General features: G+C 32.6%; 1 protein-coding gene across 1 annotated transcript; it reads left to right on the top strand.

Moving 5' to 3' along the window:
* The first annotated feature begins 2,210 nt into the window (after positions 1-2,210).
* LOC148585987 (uncharacterized) lies at positions 2,211-12,510 on the top strand. The gene is made up of 11 exons (XM_088516850.1): positions 2,211-2,324; positions 7,549-8,124; positions 8,213-8,830; positions 9,035-9,754; positions 9,844-10,168; positions 10,270-10,522; positions 10,606-10,822; positions 11,003-11,367; positions 11,682-11,816; positions 12,043-12,125; positions 12,262-12,510. The coding sequence occupies exons 1-10, from the start codon at positions 2,211-2,213 to the stop codon at positions 12,053-12,055; spliced, it is 3,336 nt and encodes a 1,111-aa protein (XP_088372976.1). The 3' UTR covers positions 12,056-12,125; positions 12,262-12,510.
* The last annotated feature ends 5,666 nt before the right edge of the window (positions 12,511-18,176 follow it).

Below are 18,176 nucleotides of genomic sequence, written 5' to 3'. Positions count from 1 at the left end.
GTGGAGGGAGAGAGTACAAATAAATAAATGAATCAGGCAACCAATAGGCGTACGTACGTCTTGTTCAACAAGTCTAACTCTAAACCAACTCCAAGGTTGAAACCAATTCCAACTATTAGCAAAGAAGTTGAATGTAATTTGAATTAATGATTTTTTTTTCACATTTTCAAGTGTGTCATGCATATAAGATTACAGAAGTAGACACAACTCCAAACCAAACACCCGTCCCAATAAATTAAATTTAGCTTTAATACGCATCACTTGTTGGGAAAGATATATGGTTTGAGAATTTTTACTAAGAGTATATTACTATACATATTAAAACACTACTCTAACCTAAAAATTTAAGCTAATTAGCTTTGTGGTATCAGAACTATTAAAAGAATATACATATTTAAATACTACTTTAACCTAAAAACTTAAGCTAATTAGCTATGTGGTATCAGAGCTATTAAAAGAATATTAGAATTAGTCAAAATAGAAGGTAAACCAAAAACAAAAGTGATGATGGTACCCCAATATGTACGTAAAAGCGTTTCTTTGGGTAATTTGTGAAAGCATTTATCCTTGGGCACGCATGATGTGAAAGCATACAAGTATGTCTCCTCTTTCACATCTGCAATCAAAGCTATTTATAAGAAGGCGAGAGGCTTAGCCTAGAAGGCTAAAAAGCATCCATGGTTAGAGAGTACAAATAAATAAACGAATCACTGCTATCAGGCAACCAATAGGAATATGTCTTTTGGTCTACCTCAGAGCTTCCATGTACGTAGATGTCCATTCCGTTTCCCATTTAGTGTGAGTTTCAAATTAGATGCCGTTAACTGACGTGACAGTTTTTTCGCTTTAAATGCGTTTAAAGAGATTCAGGCCGTGAAGGATCCGATTCCTAAAAAGTGGGAAAGAGTCCCCAAAACCTCAAACATTGCTTAAGATTTAAGAATTTCTTCTTCTTCTTCTCCTTTCTTCTTTCTTACAGCCTAAGTTTGTTTACTCTCTGTCAACTGGAGTATTACTTACTTGACTTGTAGTCAGCATCTTCTTTAGATCTTTATTGCAGGATTGAATATATATATATATATATATATAAAACGTACACCCACTACAAAAAAACATACTAATTAGTAACGTATCTACTATTCATTATTTTTTGGCACGTTACAAATTAGTAATGTGTCAATTTGTGATACGTTACTAATTATTTTAGTAACGTGTGAAATGAGACACGTTAGTAATTGGTAACGTGTTAAACTAGCACGTTACCAATTAGTAACGTGCCAAACTGACACGTTACCAATTTTTAACGTGTCATTTTAACATGTTACGAATTGGTAACGTGTGAAACTGACACGTTACTAATTTTTTGTCCAATTAATTAATTCCATTAATATTATTTAGTTACATATTGGTTATTTTAAAATATATATAAGATTAGGAAAATACTAGCAACTCTGTATATAGTCTAGAATATTATTACTAAAAATCACAATGTTATTTTTTAATAACATTGAATAGTTTAACTATTGTTACAATATACTAAATATATCAAATGGAAAGCTTTATATATATAGTGCAGTAATATGAATAATTTAATTTGTACTTGAGCAACAATTGGATCTCTTCGTAGCTACTTTAGTATATGTTATTATAAAATATAAAAAAAATTATTATGAAAACTAAATAAATCATTTTAGTATATGTTGTCAATTTATTTAAAAATTTGAAAGAAAAAAAAAAAAACACATCTTGAAACTAACACTCACTTTTTAATATCTCTCGAATTAAAGATTGCATTAATATCTACTCAAACTACAAGAAAAGTTTGCAAGGTAACCCTCTTTGCACTAAAATGATAAAAAATACCCCTATAAAAAATTTAGGGAAAAATACATAAAATTGGGTGTATGTTGAGAAATGTATGTTGATGTTATCAGGTGTAAAAATAAACAAATTTTGGAGAAATTAATTAAAAAAAAAAAAAAAAAAAATTCTGCACGAAATAGTAACGTCTTAAAAACGACCGACACGTTACAATTGGTCTGTGTCTACCTTTCTTTAGTTTGCTAGCCATACTTACAATTGGGTCACTTTTTACTATCTATTTCCTTCAGTGGTAAGTTTTCTCTCTCTCTCTCTTTTGCCCTATATATAATCATGCATTATATGATGATGATGATGATGAGAAGTAGTAGTGTGTTTTAGCAGAAGAAATGGATCAGAAGACGAATGCCAAGAAGGAAGAAATTGATGGTCGAAGCTTGGTAGACTTGGTGTTCTCTTGGTCTCTCCGGGATGTTCTCAATAAAGATGTTTACAAAAACCAGGTTTTTTTTTTGTTTCTTTCTTTCATTTCAATACTTATTTTACATTCATTTTTAGAATACTAAGGACTGACACATTTATCATACCTGAAAGAACAATCTAAACACATATATCATGCTAACATATCGATCGTCCTCAAGACTTCCACTTTTTTATTAGTAATTAATATAAGGTTCATCATGCTAAACCGAGTTGTGTGTGTATATATATATATATATATATATATATATATATATATATATATATATAGGAGAGGCAGGAAAAAATACGCTGACCCATGTGTGTTGACTTGAGAAATTCAAGTCACTCACGGAACAATATATATATTTGCTCGCGAGTCAAGTTAAAAACATATATGTTCAAAGCAAAGCAATCAGACAAAGCAATAAAAAAAGTAAAGCAATTAGAAAGAGAGAGAAATAAAAAGATGAAGCATCACGTTTGGCTCATTCAACCGAATTTTGAAGGTTCCAAGTTTTTTCACGTATATAAATTTCGATTTTTTTTTTCTTATTCTTCACACTTTTACTCAAAAACCACTTCCCCTCTTCTTCTTTTTTTACCTCTCTCCTCCTGCTTCTCCCACTTCCGCTCTTTTTTACGTTCTTTATTTGTGATATATATTTCGGTAGTTGTTGGTGCCAATTTGATCAGAAAAATTACTCTTTTCAAATTTGAAACTAACACTTTACTTCCCTTCCCAAAACGTTAATTTTAGACTTGGTTTAAAACACTATGTTTCATACTTTCACTTAAACACCACTTCCCCTCCCATTAAATGTAAGTTTTAGACTAAATGTCGAATTTATATTTCAAATCTTAGTTTTACACTAAATTAGGCTCTCACCCTTGACTTCAACGAATTTTCAGTCTCTTTTCGTGATCAATGGAGATTCATGAGGATGTATTTTGTTTGTTAAATGTGGGTTACTTTATAAATAATGTAGAAAGAATGATAAATAAACCATTTTTTTTCTTTATTTTTTGTCATTATGTATTCATTTTCTCTCTTTATTTTTTAACTTCTGTTATAAAAGTAGTTTCATTTACATTATATATTGAGATTTGAGAAGATGATCAAAACATTTAAAAAATAAAAAATTAAAAAAAAACTCTATTTGACAAGCCTTTTTTCTATAGGTATGAATTTCATTGAAACCAAGAAAATTACACAGAAAATAAATTTATTTTCTATTATATTGCTATTTCATTTTTCTGCAACAAAGACAAAAAAAGACAGTTAATTTATGTGATATTAATATTAATTTTGATAGGTTTTGGAAATTGTTTTGCAGGGATCGTATTGAAAGAGAATGGTAAATAATGTAGTAGAGAACGATAAATAATTCATTTGTTTATCATTATTATATGTGGCTCTATGGTCTGAATTCCATTATTTGTCCTTATTGGTTGATTTAATTTTTATATTATTTTTTTGCTTTAGTTTCTTTTCTGTTATATATGTGAAGGATGTTCAATGAAAAAAAAATCCCTATTTGACACTACTTTTTCCTAAACCTAGGAATTTCATTGGAACAGGAAAAAAGTATACGGAAAAGACACTTCTTTTCTATTATAATAGTATTTTTCTTTTTTTCTTTTCTCTTTTTTGACTTTATTTTATGTGGTTCTTTTATTTCGTTTTCATCTTTTGTCCTTATTTTCTATTCTAATTATATATATTTTTATTAAAATTGGTTATTTTTTATTTTGTAAATTTTTCACTGAATTGAAAAAAATGATAGTGATGAGAGAGAATTTCCTATCCATTTTTTTTTTTTTTTTTTGTCCTTGCTTCGAATGATGGTCGATAGAAAAAAATCTCTATTTGAATTGACTTCTTCTTAAACCTATCAATTTTATTGGAACCAAGAAAATTATATAGAAAAGAAAAATATTTTCTATTATATTAGTATTTTCCATTTTCCGTTTGTTTGTCTTTATTTTATGTGGTTTTGTTCTTCCATATCCCTTTTTGTTCCTTATTTTCATTTTTAATTTATATATTACTTTTTATTTAACTTTCTATCATATTTTTTTTTCATAGATCGAGGAGGGCCTAAAAAAGACAAGTGGATATTTAAAATGCTGCCAAATGTCCATTTTAAGTTAGACCGTAAGTTTAAAATCAAAAGGCACATTTAAGTGAAATAGTGCTTTTGTTAATCAAAACATACGTTCATTTCTTTTGCCAGACAAGTTTTTATTTTAAGTGAAACTATGTGTGTTATTCTCCTGGTGAAATGTTGTTATTAAACTACCTTCATAAATGAGCTAAGTCATGGGCTAAGTATTGTTGAAAATTTGTCTTGAATAGTTATATAGCCAAAACGTATGGTTTCAAACTAACATAATGTTGGTAGTATAAGTTTGTTTTTTTTTTTTTAATTTTTTTTTTTACCTAATAATTCATGCCATATTTTTTCTATTCATGTCTTTGTTTTTAGGTCCTCAAATATTTTTGCCATGTTTTTAGTTGATGAGAAGAAAGTTCAATTACTGAAAGAAATGTTAATCATATTAGTATTAATATTTGAAAGAAAAGTATTTTTCAATGGAGAAAAAGTGGTATTATTGTTGGGATATGATAGATTGTGGTTGGTTGGGTTTTGATGACTTTGTAAATTTTTTATTATTGATTAATCCAAGTTTTCATTTTGATAATTTTTTCCTTTATAGAGTTTTAAACTATATCTATGAGAACAAATATATAACACATTCAATTTATAAGGATTAAACTTTATGAATTTTTAAATTTATTTAATATAAGGGTTTATGGTCTTAAATAAAGAAGAGAAATATGGTTCAAAATGATCTTATAAATATTTTTCATTTTTAATAGCCAATGAGTTAATTGAGTGAAGAAAAGAAAATTTGTTATTGATAATTAAAAGTTTTAAATAAATTATAATGAGAAAAACCCGCGCATAGCGCACGGTATAAGCTTGTTTTAATGATTGAGATGCAAATCCTCATTAAACCTTATATAGTAGCATCATACAGTCCATATTTTAATCATTTGTTTATAAAGACAAAACCGGTTTTTTATTTTCATTAAATTTGCTTAATTAAGGGCATTTAATTATATTTCAAGAGTTTTTCATATATAAATTTTTTAATAAATTAAGTATTATTAATGTCCAAATCCCATAAGGAAACAAATAATACAAATCGTATTTTTTTTCCTCTCTCTACGTTTTCATATTTATTAAGTGAGGACGGAGTGCTACACATCCCAAATTTTATTCCCAAAAGTTAGTTCTCAAATGATGTGTTATCATCTCATGAGATTTATTATTTTGGAAAGTGTATCACCAAGTCATGGGATGGTGACACATTATTTGGGAACCAACTTTTGGGAAGAAAATTTGGGATGTGTAGCATTTTTCTTATTAAGTAGTGAACGGGTCCCTTTCAAAAAAAAAAAAAAGAAAAAAGAAAAAAAAAGTAGTGAACCAGTCATTTAATATATGTATTAATACCTTACTTAAAAATCCATAGTTAAAATCCAATATATGCGATTTAAAAAAAAAAAAAAATTCAAAAACCACAAAATTCAAAGTGTATAGTATAGTGTGTATATATATATACTCAGGAGCTATATATATATATAGAAAAAACCATATATTGGATTTTTTTATAAAAAATAAAAAAATAAATAAAAAATCGTTTATGTGATAATCGTTGTGGTTCAATTCTTACAATAGTGGTGGATTTGGTGCTTGGAAAAGTATACTATTTTTGTTATAATATATAATTATTTTTGAGAGTGGGTTTTAGATTAAAATTTTTCTACATTCTCAACCTTTCTTATTTATTGTCTTTCATATCCTATATTATCTCTCTCTCTAAAACTCTCCATGCACCCTGAAATTACTACAAATTCACATAATCCAGTGAACGAATTTCATTGTAGCGAAATAAAGAATACGAAAAGATAGTTATTTTTTTTATTATATGAGTATTTTTTATTTTTCGTTTGTTTGTCTTTATTTCTTATGGTTTTGTTCTTCCATTTCTAATTTTTTGTAAAAATTTACATATTTTATTTCTACTCTAATAGTAGTTTCTTTATATATATATATATATATATATATATGCGAATTAAGGTGGTCGAAAGAAAAATATGTTTAAATCTTGAAATTATATTATAATGATTTACTCAAATTATAATATATGGTTTACACAAATTTATTTGATTATTGTCTAGAAAATGAATAGAAACTCTTTCAAAACACCAAAAAGATAATTAAGCATTGAACATGACGTGAAATAATTTATTTGATTGCATTAAATATTGAGTGAAAGATTTTGTTATTTTTGTATCCATAAAAAAAAAAAAAAAAGATTTGTTATTTTGCTTTGTATTATTTTTTAAATGCTCATAATTATATGAGTTTTATTTGTATTGAAATATAATAGGTATTACACAAATATCATCATAATTAATTTCTTCTAATCTTCTATTAATGCTCTAATAATCAGAATTTAAATTTTTCTCTTGCTATTTTTTTTAATATACTTTTTTTTCATTATAAATTACAGATATGTGAACAAATATTTTAAGATGTTTAAATTTTTATGGATTAAAATAAAATTGTCTTATGATAGTCTTTTTTTTTTTTTTGGTGATTTATACATTTATGCAATGTTTTGTGTAACTTTGTGCCGCTATGTTTAGTAATGTACTAGTGTACTACTTTAAATATTTTTTTTTATTTAAAGATGTGAGAGAGATATTTTTATATGTCTTTTTTAACATATAATAAAAAGTACGATGAAGATGCGTTTAAATTTTAAAATTAAATTATAATGAAGAATCCCGCGCATAGCGCGGGTTATGAGCTAGTGATCATAACTGTCCAAAAAATAACGGTCATGATCTATAGTGTCCTATAGCGGCACAACCCACTGCTATGCACATGTGCTAGAGTATATACAAGTGTGTGTGCTCAAGTATTGTTTAAGGTAATAACTTGGTGTGAGATGACATTATAAATGCTTGCATTATTTTCTCTCTTTCTTTTTCATGTGAGACTCCCCTCTTTCGAGACTCTTTAAATACCTTTCATTATAAAATGTTTCAAAACCATAAATATAAACATACATAATCATATTAATTATGAAAACTTTTTAACACTTTCATTATGTGTTAATCAATCTATTTATTTGTATGTATTTATGTTTTAATTTTCCATTCATAACTCTGGCATCATTAACTGACAGGTGAAAAGGATTCCAGATACATTCTCTTTAGTGACAAAATACATGCAGTCATTCATCCCTCCCTTAATTGAGGAAACACATTCTGATTTGTTGTCAAACGTGAAAGGAGTGTCTCGAGCACCTACTTGTATAATATATTCTGTTGAGAAATCTAAAGAATTTAATCCTCCCAAAGACTTGTTTTATGAAATTACATTGGAGCCGGTTGCAGATACCGGAAAAGATGAAGGAAAATATGAGCCTGAGGTTGGTGATCTTATTGCCTTGACAGATGTTAGACCAAAATGCATTGATGATTTGAACAGGCCCAAAAGATCCTATCTTATTGCTTATGTTCATGGGGCAAAAAAGGAAACTTCTGATAAGATCCCCATACTGGCATCAAATCCCATTTTCAGTGAACAAGACATGTACAATTACAAGAAAGAAACACCTTCTGGGAACAAGAAAGAAACTCTTTTTGCAGTTTATCTTATGAATATGACTACAAATGTTCGTATATGGAAAGCACTGAAACCAGAGCCGAAAGGGGGAAACACAAGCATTATTGAAACAGTACTTCAAGCCAATTCAACTGTAAATTTTTTTTTAACTCATTTTGTTCTTCAATGTGACACACATCATGACTTACATTACTGATGCACTATATATTTGTTCCGAACAGGATGTTGAAAATTGTATGACTTGCTTTTCTAAAGGAAAAAACAGTCCTGCTCCTGCCCCTTCTTATCTACAGAGGATGATCAGCTCTTATGATCTAAATGACTCTCAAGAAGCTGCGGTTTTAAGCTGCATTGGTATGAGAGACTGCAATCATCAGAATCCTGTCAATCTGATATGGGGCCCTCCAGGGACCGGGAAAACAAAGACCGTTGGTGTGTTATTACATGCCCTCCTTAAAATGAAGTGCAGAACATTAACTTGTGCTCCAACTAACATTGCGGTTTTGGGAGTTGCGACACGGCTGCTGAGGTCGGCTAAGTATTCGCTAGGGTGTGACACATACGGGCTTGGAGATATAGTTTTATTTGGGAATGGCGAGCGAATGAAGATTGATCATCGTGATGATCTGGTTGATGTATTTCTTGACTATCGTGCTCAGGTGCTTGGGAAGTGCTTTGCTCCTCAGTTTGGCTGGAGAAATGGCTTGGAATCAATGATATCTTTGCTTGATGACCCTAAATTGCAGTACGAAACATACTTGGAAAAGGTAAAAAGGAAGGAGGAAAAAAGAAAGGAAGAAAAAAGAAAGGAGGAAAAAAGGGAGGAGGAAAAAAGAAAGCAAAAAATATCTTTGCTTGGTGACCCTAAATCGCAGCACGAATTATACTTGGAAAAAAGAAAGGAGGAAAAAAGGAAGGAGGAAAAAAGAAAGGAGGAAAAAAGAAAGCAAAAAATATCTTTGCTTGATGACCCTAAATCGCAGCACGAATTATACTTGGAAAAAAGAAAGGAGGAAAAAAGGAAGGAGGAAATATCTTTGTTTGATGACCCTAAATCGCACTACGAAATATACTTGGAAAAAAGAAAGGAGGAAAAAAGGAAGGAGGAAAAAAGAAAGCAAGAAAAAAGCAAGGAGGAAAAAAGAAAGGAGGACAACAATAAGGGGGATGACGAGCTCAAAAAGGATGATGTTCCTTTGACAATTGAGGAGTTTTCAAAGAAGAGATTCTGTACAATTCATGAGCAACTGAAGTTTTGTATGGTTAATTTGTATACCCACTTACCAACTTCTATACTACGGTTAGAGGCAGTGCAGAAGATGATTAGAGCTTTGGATTTGCTCGAATCCATTGAAACTGTGTTGCAAGGTGTGGGTGTACGAAATGTAGGGTTAAAACAAGTTCTCAATAATTTCCAAGACACAGGAAGCAGTGTGGATTGGTTCACAAAGTCGAATATGAGAGCAGAGTGCCTTCGTCTACTAAGATATCTGCAATTATCTCTGACATCCTCTGTTCCAGATATAACAGAAAATTATTCAATAAAAAACTTTTGCTTGGGAAATGCATGCCTAGTGTTCTGTACTGTATCAAGCTCTTCTAAATTACACGCAGAAGGAAATATACCATTGGAATTCTTAGTTATCGATGAAGCTGCTCAACTTAAAGAATGTGAATCAGCTATTCCTTTACAACTGCCTGGTCTCCGCCATGCTATTCTCATAGGTGATGAGAGGCAGCTCCCTGCAATGGTTAAAAGCGAGGTTAGAGTTTTATCCTTGGGTTCTTTTATCTTTGCAAATTATGAACATCTCCCACTTTGTTTAACATCTTTTGAATGTGCACTTCTTAGATATCCAAGACGGCTGAATTTGGAAGAAGTTTGTTTGAAAGACTGGTCATGTTGGGGCGCCGGAAGCACCTGCTTGATATCCAGTATAGGATGCATCCATCCATCAGCTTATTTCCAAACAGGGAGTTCTATGGCAAACAGATTTCAGATGCTCCAACTGTTAAAGAAAGAGAATACCAGAAGCGTTTCCTTCAGGGCAACATGTACAGCTCCTACTCTTTTATAAGTATAGCTCATGGAAAGGAGGAATTTGGTCAGGGGAACAGTCCCAAGAATATGGTTGAGGTTGCTGTGGTCTCTGAGATAGTTGAGAATCTTTTTAAAGGTATGTTTTATTGGTTATTATCTAGGAAACATTTGCTTTCAGAAAAAGTTATATAGACAAATGATATGAATTCCATTTACCATTTCCTGTTTTTGTGACAGAATTCTGTGACACAAAGAAGAATGTTAGCATAGGAGTGATATCACCATATAAGGCTCAAGTTTCTGCAATTGAAGAGAGGGTCAGAAAATACAACTCTAACAGTGGCTTCACTGTGAGTGTTCGCTCTGTTGATGGGTCCCAAGGAGGTGAAGATGATGTAATAATTATCTCTACTGTAAGATGTAATGGGAATGGATCAGTAGGTTTCCTTTCCAACCGACAAAGAGCAAATGTGGCACTGACTCGAGCAAGGTATTACTTGTATATATATATATATATTGTGTTAATTTTGTCGGTTTTGCAAATTAAAATTTGGTTACTGTTTCATTCTTTAGGTATTGCCTTTGGATTTTGGGGGACGGGGGTACTTTACTCAAGAGTGGCACTGTTTGGAAGAAACTAGTCCTTGATGCCAAGGAACGTGGGTGTTTCTATGATGCAGATGAGGACAAGAACTTGGCTCAGGCAATTATTGCTGCCTTGGTGGAGCTTGAACAGCTTGATATTTTACTCAATAACGGCTCTCTTCTGTTCAAAGAGGCTATATGGAAGGTGCATGCAATGTTTTGGTTGTTCTATTAGCATGCATTATATAAGACAGATGAAATTCACCTATTGATTCAAGTGAATCAAAGGCAAAAACTAGAAATATGACTATATATAAAGATTTAGCATTAAGGGGTTTATATAAAGATTTATGATGACATTACCATTTCCTTAATAAAAATGCAGGTTTTCTTCGACAATGATTTCCACAAATCTATAGCAAGGACTAGCAATGCAGAGACTCGTAAGGAAGTGATATCTCTTTTGGCAAAGCTTTCAAGTGGTTGGCGTCAGACCAATGAGAAGAGAAACCTCATTGTCCATGATGGGACTTCTTCTCAAGTTTTAGAAATTTACAAGGTCGATGAGCAGCTGAATCTAGTTTGGACTGTTGATATTCTCAAGGAGGATTCACATCACATTCAGGTTATGAAGGTTTGGGATGTTGTCCCATTATCTGACATACCAAGACTAGCAAAGCAGATTGACATCTTATTTGGAAGCTATACAGTCGATAAGATGCATCATTGCAAACACGCATGTGTTGAAGGGTATGAGCTTATCTGAATTTGCTTTTAAATTTAATACAATTATCTAGTGTATATCAGGTGATATGTATATGTTGTTCTAGTTAAACTTAAACTCTGAATCCGATGAATGCAAAAGTTTGTTATCAAGTAGTGTTTATGCCATAGGCCTGTAGAATTAGGGAAGGAAGATTGTAGCAAATATTACATTCACTGTTGTGTATTCTAACTTAATGACTACAAAGGTATGAATATGATATTACTGTGTCATACCAAAAGATGAATATTAATTTAATTTATATTCTAATACATTGCTCGTCTGTTTGAGTTTGCTACAGAAGTTTGGTTGTTCCAAAGAGATGGCCAATTGACACAAGTAGTGGTCATGAAGCCGATAGTATGTGGCACCTCTCAAAATCATTATCCTCAATAAGTTTGACGGATGGGCCAGAAACATCAACCACAACTCATAGGTGTGTGAAACAAATCTACTGGTCTTAAATTTAAATTTTAAGCATTCTTGACACAAGGGAATTTATCTTCTGCAGAATCACTTTAAATAAAAACAGAAATTGATTTTCCTTCCTTTATTCAAACTGTATAGTTGTTTTTTTCTAATTCCAAGCAGTAAAATCAAAACAAATATGTTTATGATCTATTTTCTTTCAAAAGACTTAAGATTATATATCTGAATGTCAGAAATCCTTTCTAGTCTAGAATGAAGAATAAATGGGAAGATGGCTTGAAGAAAAAGTCGGAAAGGTAGTAGAATGACTGATGAGGTAAGATTGCCTTAGTTTATTTATTTATTTTTTTAATTAGAATTGGATTTGCATGCATTTACAAGCCATCTTTAATTAATTACTAAGCACCATAGTTCTGAAATACATTTTCTTCTTCTGATCATGATCTTGCAAGCCTGGTAATTTGGGGATCTTTGGAGGGGTTTTGAGAAGAGTTTGGTGTTAACACTTGAAGCATGATAAAATCCAGGTGCTTCTTCTGGTCCTCGTCTGACTTTGTAAGAATGATTGTAACTTGAGGGTTATCCCCCATTTTCTTTTTGTAATTTTTTTATTTGGGCGTAAATTTGTAATTTCATAAGAACTCTATTGAAAAAAGGTCAGAATTTGTAGCAGTGATGATTTTCAGTTCTATAAAAGGCCCTCCGGAGACAGTTTTACTTGTGTTGGTTCCAAAGTACCTCAGTTTCCTTAATGACTGCACTAGCTCCGTTCTCAATGTCTCCAGCTTCCCCTTCCTGCAAGCCGTCAATTAAACACACACTTGTCCCAATCTCACAAAAATATTCTTTTAGCAGCATTAGACATTGTAGTGATCTTCTCACAATAAAGTGCTTGATTTCTCCTTCAAATCTATGCTCTACGCCTGCAAGTTTAACACCCATTACCATTAGCACTTACACAAGACATAAACCCAAGGTAATACACAAAAGGGGGCGCAAAAAAAAAAAAAAAAAAAAAAAGCCTGCAACAATAGTATGGAGGTGAGGTGGATACTGTCAAAAGGGGATTTTCTCCTATTCCTATTGTTACATGAAGATGCTCATCTGGAATATAAGGGGGTTAAATGATCTCTTAAAGCAAGGTGAAGTTAGGAGGTATATTAGGAGAATAAAAGTGTCTCTTTTATGTTTAGTTGAGATTAGAGTCAAATGGGATAAAGCTGAAAAGATTAAGGAGTATGTGGTTAAGGGTATGTATGAAAAGTGGGATGAGGAGAGACCCAGCAATTATGAAATTGAGTTTGGCAATTGTGTTAATCGGATAGAGGTCCTGACCTGGATGGATTCTCGGCTGGGTTTTACAAAGCTGCTTGGCCTGTTGTAGGTGAGGAAGTTATTGGTGCTATTCAATCCTTCTTTGTTTTGGGAAAATTGATGGAACAAGTTAACTCAACCATCATTACATTGGTGCCTAAAAAAGATAAATCCTTTCCAGCCTATATCTTGTTGTAATGTCATTTATAAATTCATTCATTACCAAGATTTTGGCTAATGGGTTAATTAAGGGGCTGGATGGGATTATTAGTTCTCATCATAGCCAAATTATCAGCTGGGGAATTCGCAAAGGTATTCTACATTAATAGTAGGCTTTCTCTGCCTAGTGATTATACAGAATTCTATTTTGGTTGTGGAAATGGCTTAGGCTGTACACCGTATAGGTTGGTCTTTCCTCTTTGTACAGCTTCCTGGATTGCTAGAGGGTATTGTACTCTTTGTTGGTTAATGAAATTTAATCATTCATCCAAAAACAAAAACTAGTATCGATTTTCAATATTTCAAATCACATGGAAAAAAAAAACAAGGAACTTACCGTACAAAGCAAATACTGATGGAATATCACTTCGGATACCCCCACATAATTCCTTTGACACCCGGCTTACAGAACCGCTCTCATACACAGAAAAATATGTCGAAAGAAAAAGGAGACAAAAGACGAGCACCACGATGATATGAATTTGGTGTCTCGGTTAATGATTTGAATAGCCTCGCCGCCGCGCCAAGGTCACCGTCCTTGGAGTGCATTTTCTTCTTGTTGTGGTGGATGCATTTGTCCATGGAGTACTTGTGAACAGTGATGAAGGAAGAGTAAGCTTTGGGGAAAGAGAAGAAGCTTTGTAAAGAAATTAGGGATTGTTGCGCGAATTTCGTGGGAATGAGGAGGAGAAAATCACATGCGAAAAAGCGGAGCTTCAATTAGAATCATGGGCTTTGGCCCATTTCGGTAGACAAAATTGGCCCATGTTAATCTTCTGTGTATATATAGTATCACTGTTACTAACTTACCGCGAGTACTAGGCCTTGGTTGGTTACTTTTATTAGTATGATTTTGGAATTTATTATTCACAGTTTTATCTTTAGTAAATTATACGAGGAAACTAGTAAATTCTCGAACATGAGGCCTTTAGGGATTTTTTTAGGGATTTTAGGTTTTCTTGTTTGTAAAGTTTTGTGATGAAATGTAAAATAAGAAAAGATAGTGAAAGTGGAGACAAAAAAAAAAAATACAAATTTTTTTTTATTTGTTCGGCATTAGACTTGTATGTTATCCATTAATAAAGAGCCCAATAGGACAACATTTTTCTATGATTCCTTGATAATGTTAACGTTACAAATGATCCGAATCATATTTATAGAAGAAATGAGAGAGCCTCAGCATTCAATCAAAATTTGACTAATTTCAAAAAGATTTGCTACAATACATTCTCCCACCATCTTCTCTCTTTTAACATCTTAAAAACAAAATATAAATAAATAAATAAAATACAAGGCAGAGGAGATGGTGGGGAGAATGCAAAAAAGCATTTGCTTATTTCAAAAGCCCATAGAGCCATTTTGACACGAACACCGATGCCAGATTTATTAATTAGTCTTCCTTAAAGAAAGAAAAATGTTGGATTGAGTTCTTAGGCTTGAATCGGGATTCCCAGTAATAGCCGGAGAATTATCCATAATTTTTTTTAAAAAATTTTGGATATTGAATCTCATCCAAGGGTCTAGAAGCTATCACGAATCCCTATAATTAAAAAATAATAATAATATATATAACAAAATAATTTTAAAAAAATGATAAAAATATATGGGGTGGCCGGCCACCCCACTTGAGACATGGGAGTGGCTTTCGACCACCCCCTACTAGCCCTTGGGGGTAGCTTCATGGCCAAACCCAAAAAAATTTAATTTTTGATTGGCCCCATGGGTAGTTCAATCACCCCTTAGGAACAAGTAGAGAGTGAGTTCAACTTAGACATTGTAGCTAGGGGGTGGCCGAACCACCCCTTGGGGCGCCACCCCCAACCAAATTTTGGGGGTGGCTCATGGCCCCAGAGGGGTGGTTCGGCCACCCTCTAGGGCCAAACCCATAAACTTTGATTTATGGGTTTGGCCTTAGGGGGTAGTTCGGCCGGGGCCATTGGGGTGGCATCGGCCACCTCCAACCGGCCTTTGGGGGTGGCGTCATGGGGAGAATGGGGTGGCCGAACCACCTCATTGTATTTTTTAAATTATTTTTTCTTTTTTAATAAATTATTTTATTATTTTCTTTTATAGTTATTTTTAAATTTTAAATAATATTTTATTATTTTATATTGGGTGGAACATGTGACGAGCTGGTGGCTGTTGGATGGAAATCAATGGCCAGGATTTCAAAAAAATCTATGGGCAATTTTCTAAACAGTGACGGGGATCCTGATCCATACCATTCTGTCTCTTCCACATCAAACTCCCCTCACTCCTAGCATGGTTTCGTAACTTTTGTTACATCTCCTTCCTTACACTCCACAGTGCATCCAATATGATTTCATCGTCTCTCACGGCCCATGGATATATGATTCTTCAACTGTGGATCTCTTTAGGGTGTGTTTGGCAAAGGGCTTGAAAAATGAAATTGATTGAAATTGTAATAAATTTGATTGATGTGAGAGAGAAAAGTAAGAATGTTTTGTATAAAAAAATGAAGAAAAAAAAATTGTTTTGTAGACATTTTTTTTTTAAATTTGAATAGTAATAAAAAATGATTGATGTAATATAAAAATAAAGAATGTTATGGTTGATTTTAAGAAATTTTTCTTGAGTTTTTTGGTCTGATCCGGCCCACTCCTTTGCCACATGGTTACATGTGTATCGGATGAAGGCTTTGTTTGTTTCGGGCGAAAAATAGTTTTTGAAAAATGTTTTTCTTGTTTTTGGGTGTTTGGTGCTACAAAAAATAATAGTCATTGAAAAATATTTTTGATTTGAATGAAAAATGCCAAGAAAACAAATATGATAAACATAAATGAGATAATTGTATATTTGACAACTTGATCCGCCTACCATCCAAAAAGACGGAATTTGTAAAATGAATTGCCGCATTGCAAAAAAATAAATAATAAATAATAAAATAATAATAATCATAGGGGTACATTGTTGATTTTTTAACATTGGAGGTAATATATATATATATATATATATATAAAATGCACAACTTTGAAGCATTAAACTGTACTTTTTAAAAAAAACTTTAAAGAAAACTTACTTTCTTTCATTTTTTTCTTCGGAAAATCTACTGATTTTTTTTTTTTCAAAAATCCCTTTTGTACCGTTGCCACGAGATCTGTTCAATAAAGCTTGCAAAACAAATACAAACGGGTGGACTCACCGATTATGAAAACTTAGATATTTAAGTAAATGAAAGCGTCTTTGGTGTGGACATTGCACAAAACAAGGGTTTTGTGCAATCCACTCAGAGTTTGACACATCATCATTGAAAGAAAATTGCAAGAAAAATATATGTGAGCAAAACACTGGATTATTTCATTCACAACCATTTGAGCCACCGGACTGCTTCGCCTCCCGCTGACGTCGCCTGCATACACTGCCTCCGTCTCTCTCTCCATCGGCCACTTGATGGTGGCGCCATTCACCCCTGGCCCATGGGGTGGCTCCTAGACCACAGGGTGGCCACTAGCCACACAGATCTGGTTGGGGTGGCTAGCGAGCCACCCCTAGACCATGGGGTGGCCGCGCGCCACCCTAGAAGTGGCAGAGGTGGCTCGCGGGCCACCCCGCGCCACCCGCAACCACCCCAATGGTCTAGGGGTGGCTCGCCAACCACCCCTGCCACTTTTGGGGTGGCGCACAGCCACCCTTGCCACCTTATAGGATTCTGCTCCTCCTCCAAAGCCACCCTTCTAATTTTTATTTATTTATTTATTTTTTAATTGAGAGAAGAAAAAATATTTTGGTATTCTGTTTTCATTTTAAGTTTGTGTAATAAGCTCAAAATGGTATGCTCAAAATGGCGGTTTTGTGCAAAAACCATATTGAAGTTATTTTTTTAAGTAAATAGGCTAGTTATGGTAAGGATGGAAGTCGTGAAGAAATATATATATTTTGACATGTCCACACAAGGGAAGGGGGAGGGAGGATTTGATCTAGTGACCTTCACTTCATTAGGCGTGGTCCACAGTCAATTGAACTATTCCTTAAGGGTAAGTCGTGAAGATAAAGAGAGAATAGAATGCATACCTTAGGTTAGGGTTTGTTACCTTCTTTATAGCACTCTAATCCACTATATGGGTGGGTTTTAGTATTTGTCAGTCCACCCTAAGCAGACGGAATTTATCCATAACCACACACTGGCAGACTTTTTTTTTTAATTAATTAATTAATTATTTATTTTTTTAACTAATATATTGTAGGGGTGTCAACCCGGTCCGGTTTTTGGCTAAAACCGGAACCGGAACCGAGACCCCGGTTAACCGGGGTCCCGGTTCCCGGCCGGTTTCGGTTTTACCCGGTCCGGTAACCGGTTTTTGAAAAAAATTAGTGTTTGGGAGCTTATTTTAGGTATTGGGCCTAAAATAAACCCATTATTTTTTTCATAAGTTAGCTCATTTAAAAAAAAGTTATTAATCTTTTTATCTAAATTAAAGAGGCTTTATTGTGATTGTTCCAAATAATTAAAAAATAAACCTAAAAAAGCCTAAAAATCCTAAAAAATCAATGTTTTTGCCTATATGAGCCTTAGAAATAAAAAATCAAAATTTTTAAAATACCCTAAAAATCATTTTAAATTAGATACATAAAGAAAACATTAAAACAATAAAAAGTAAAAACAAGTATATAAACAAACCAACATGCACAAGAAATAAATACCCCTTACTACAACAATTCAAAACCCAAAAAAATAAAAAATAAAACAAGTATTTAAATAATCTACCAATCAAAAGAAATACACTCACAATAAAAATAGTTCACAAACATATTACAAAGACAATATATATATATATATATATATATATATATATATATATATTATTTAATAAAA

This window comes from Corylus avellana, chromosome 5 (assembly GCF_965113065.1).
Source record: "Corylus avellana chromosome 5, dhCorAvel1.hap1.2, whole genome shotgun sequence".
NCBI lineage: Eukaryota > Viridiplantae > Streptophyta > Magnoliopsida > Fagales > Betulaceae > Corylus > Corylus avellana.
Note: the sequence above shows the minus strand (reverse complement) of the source record. Positions and strands in the feature narration are given on the sequence as shown.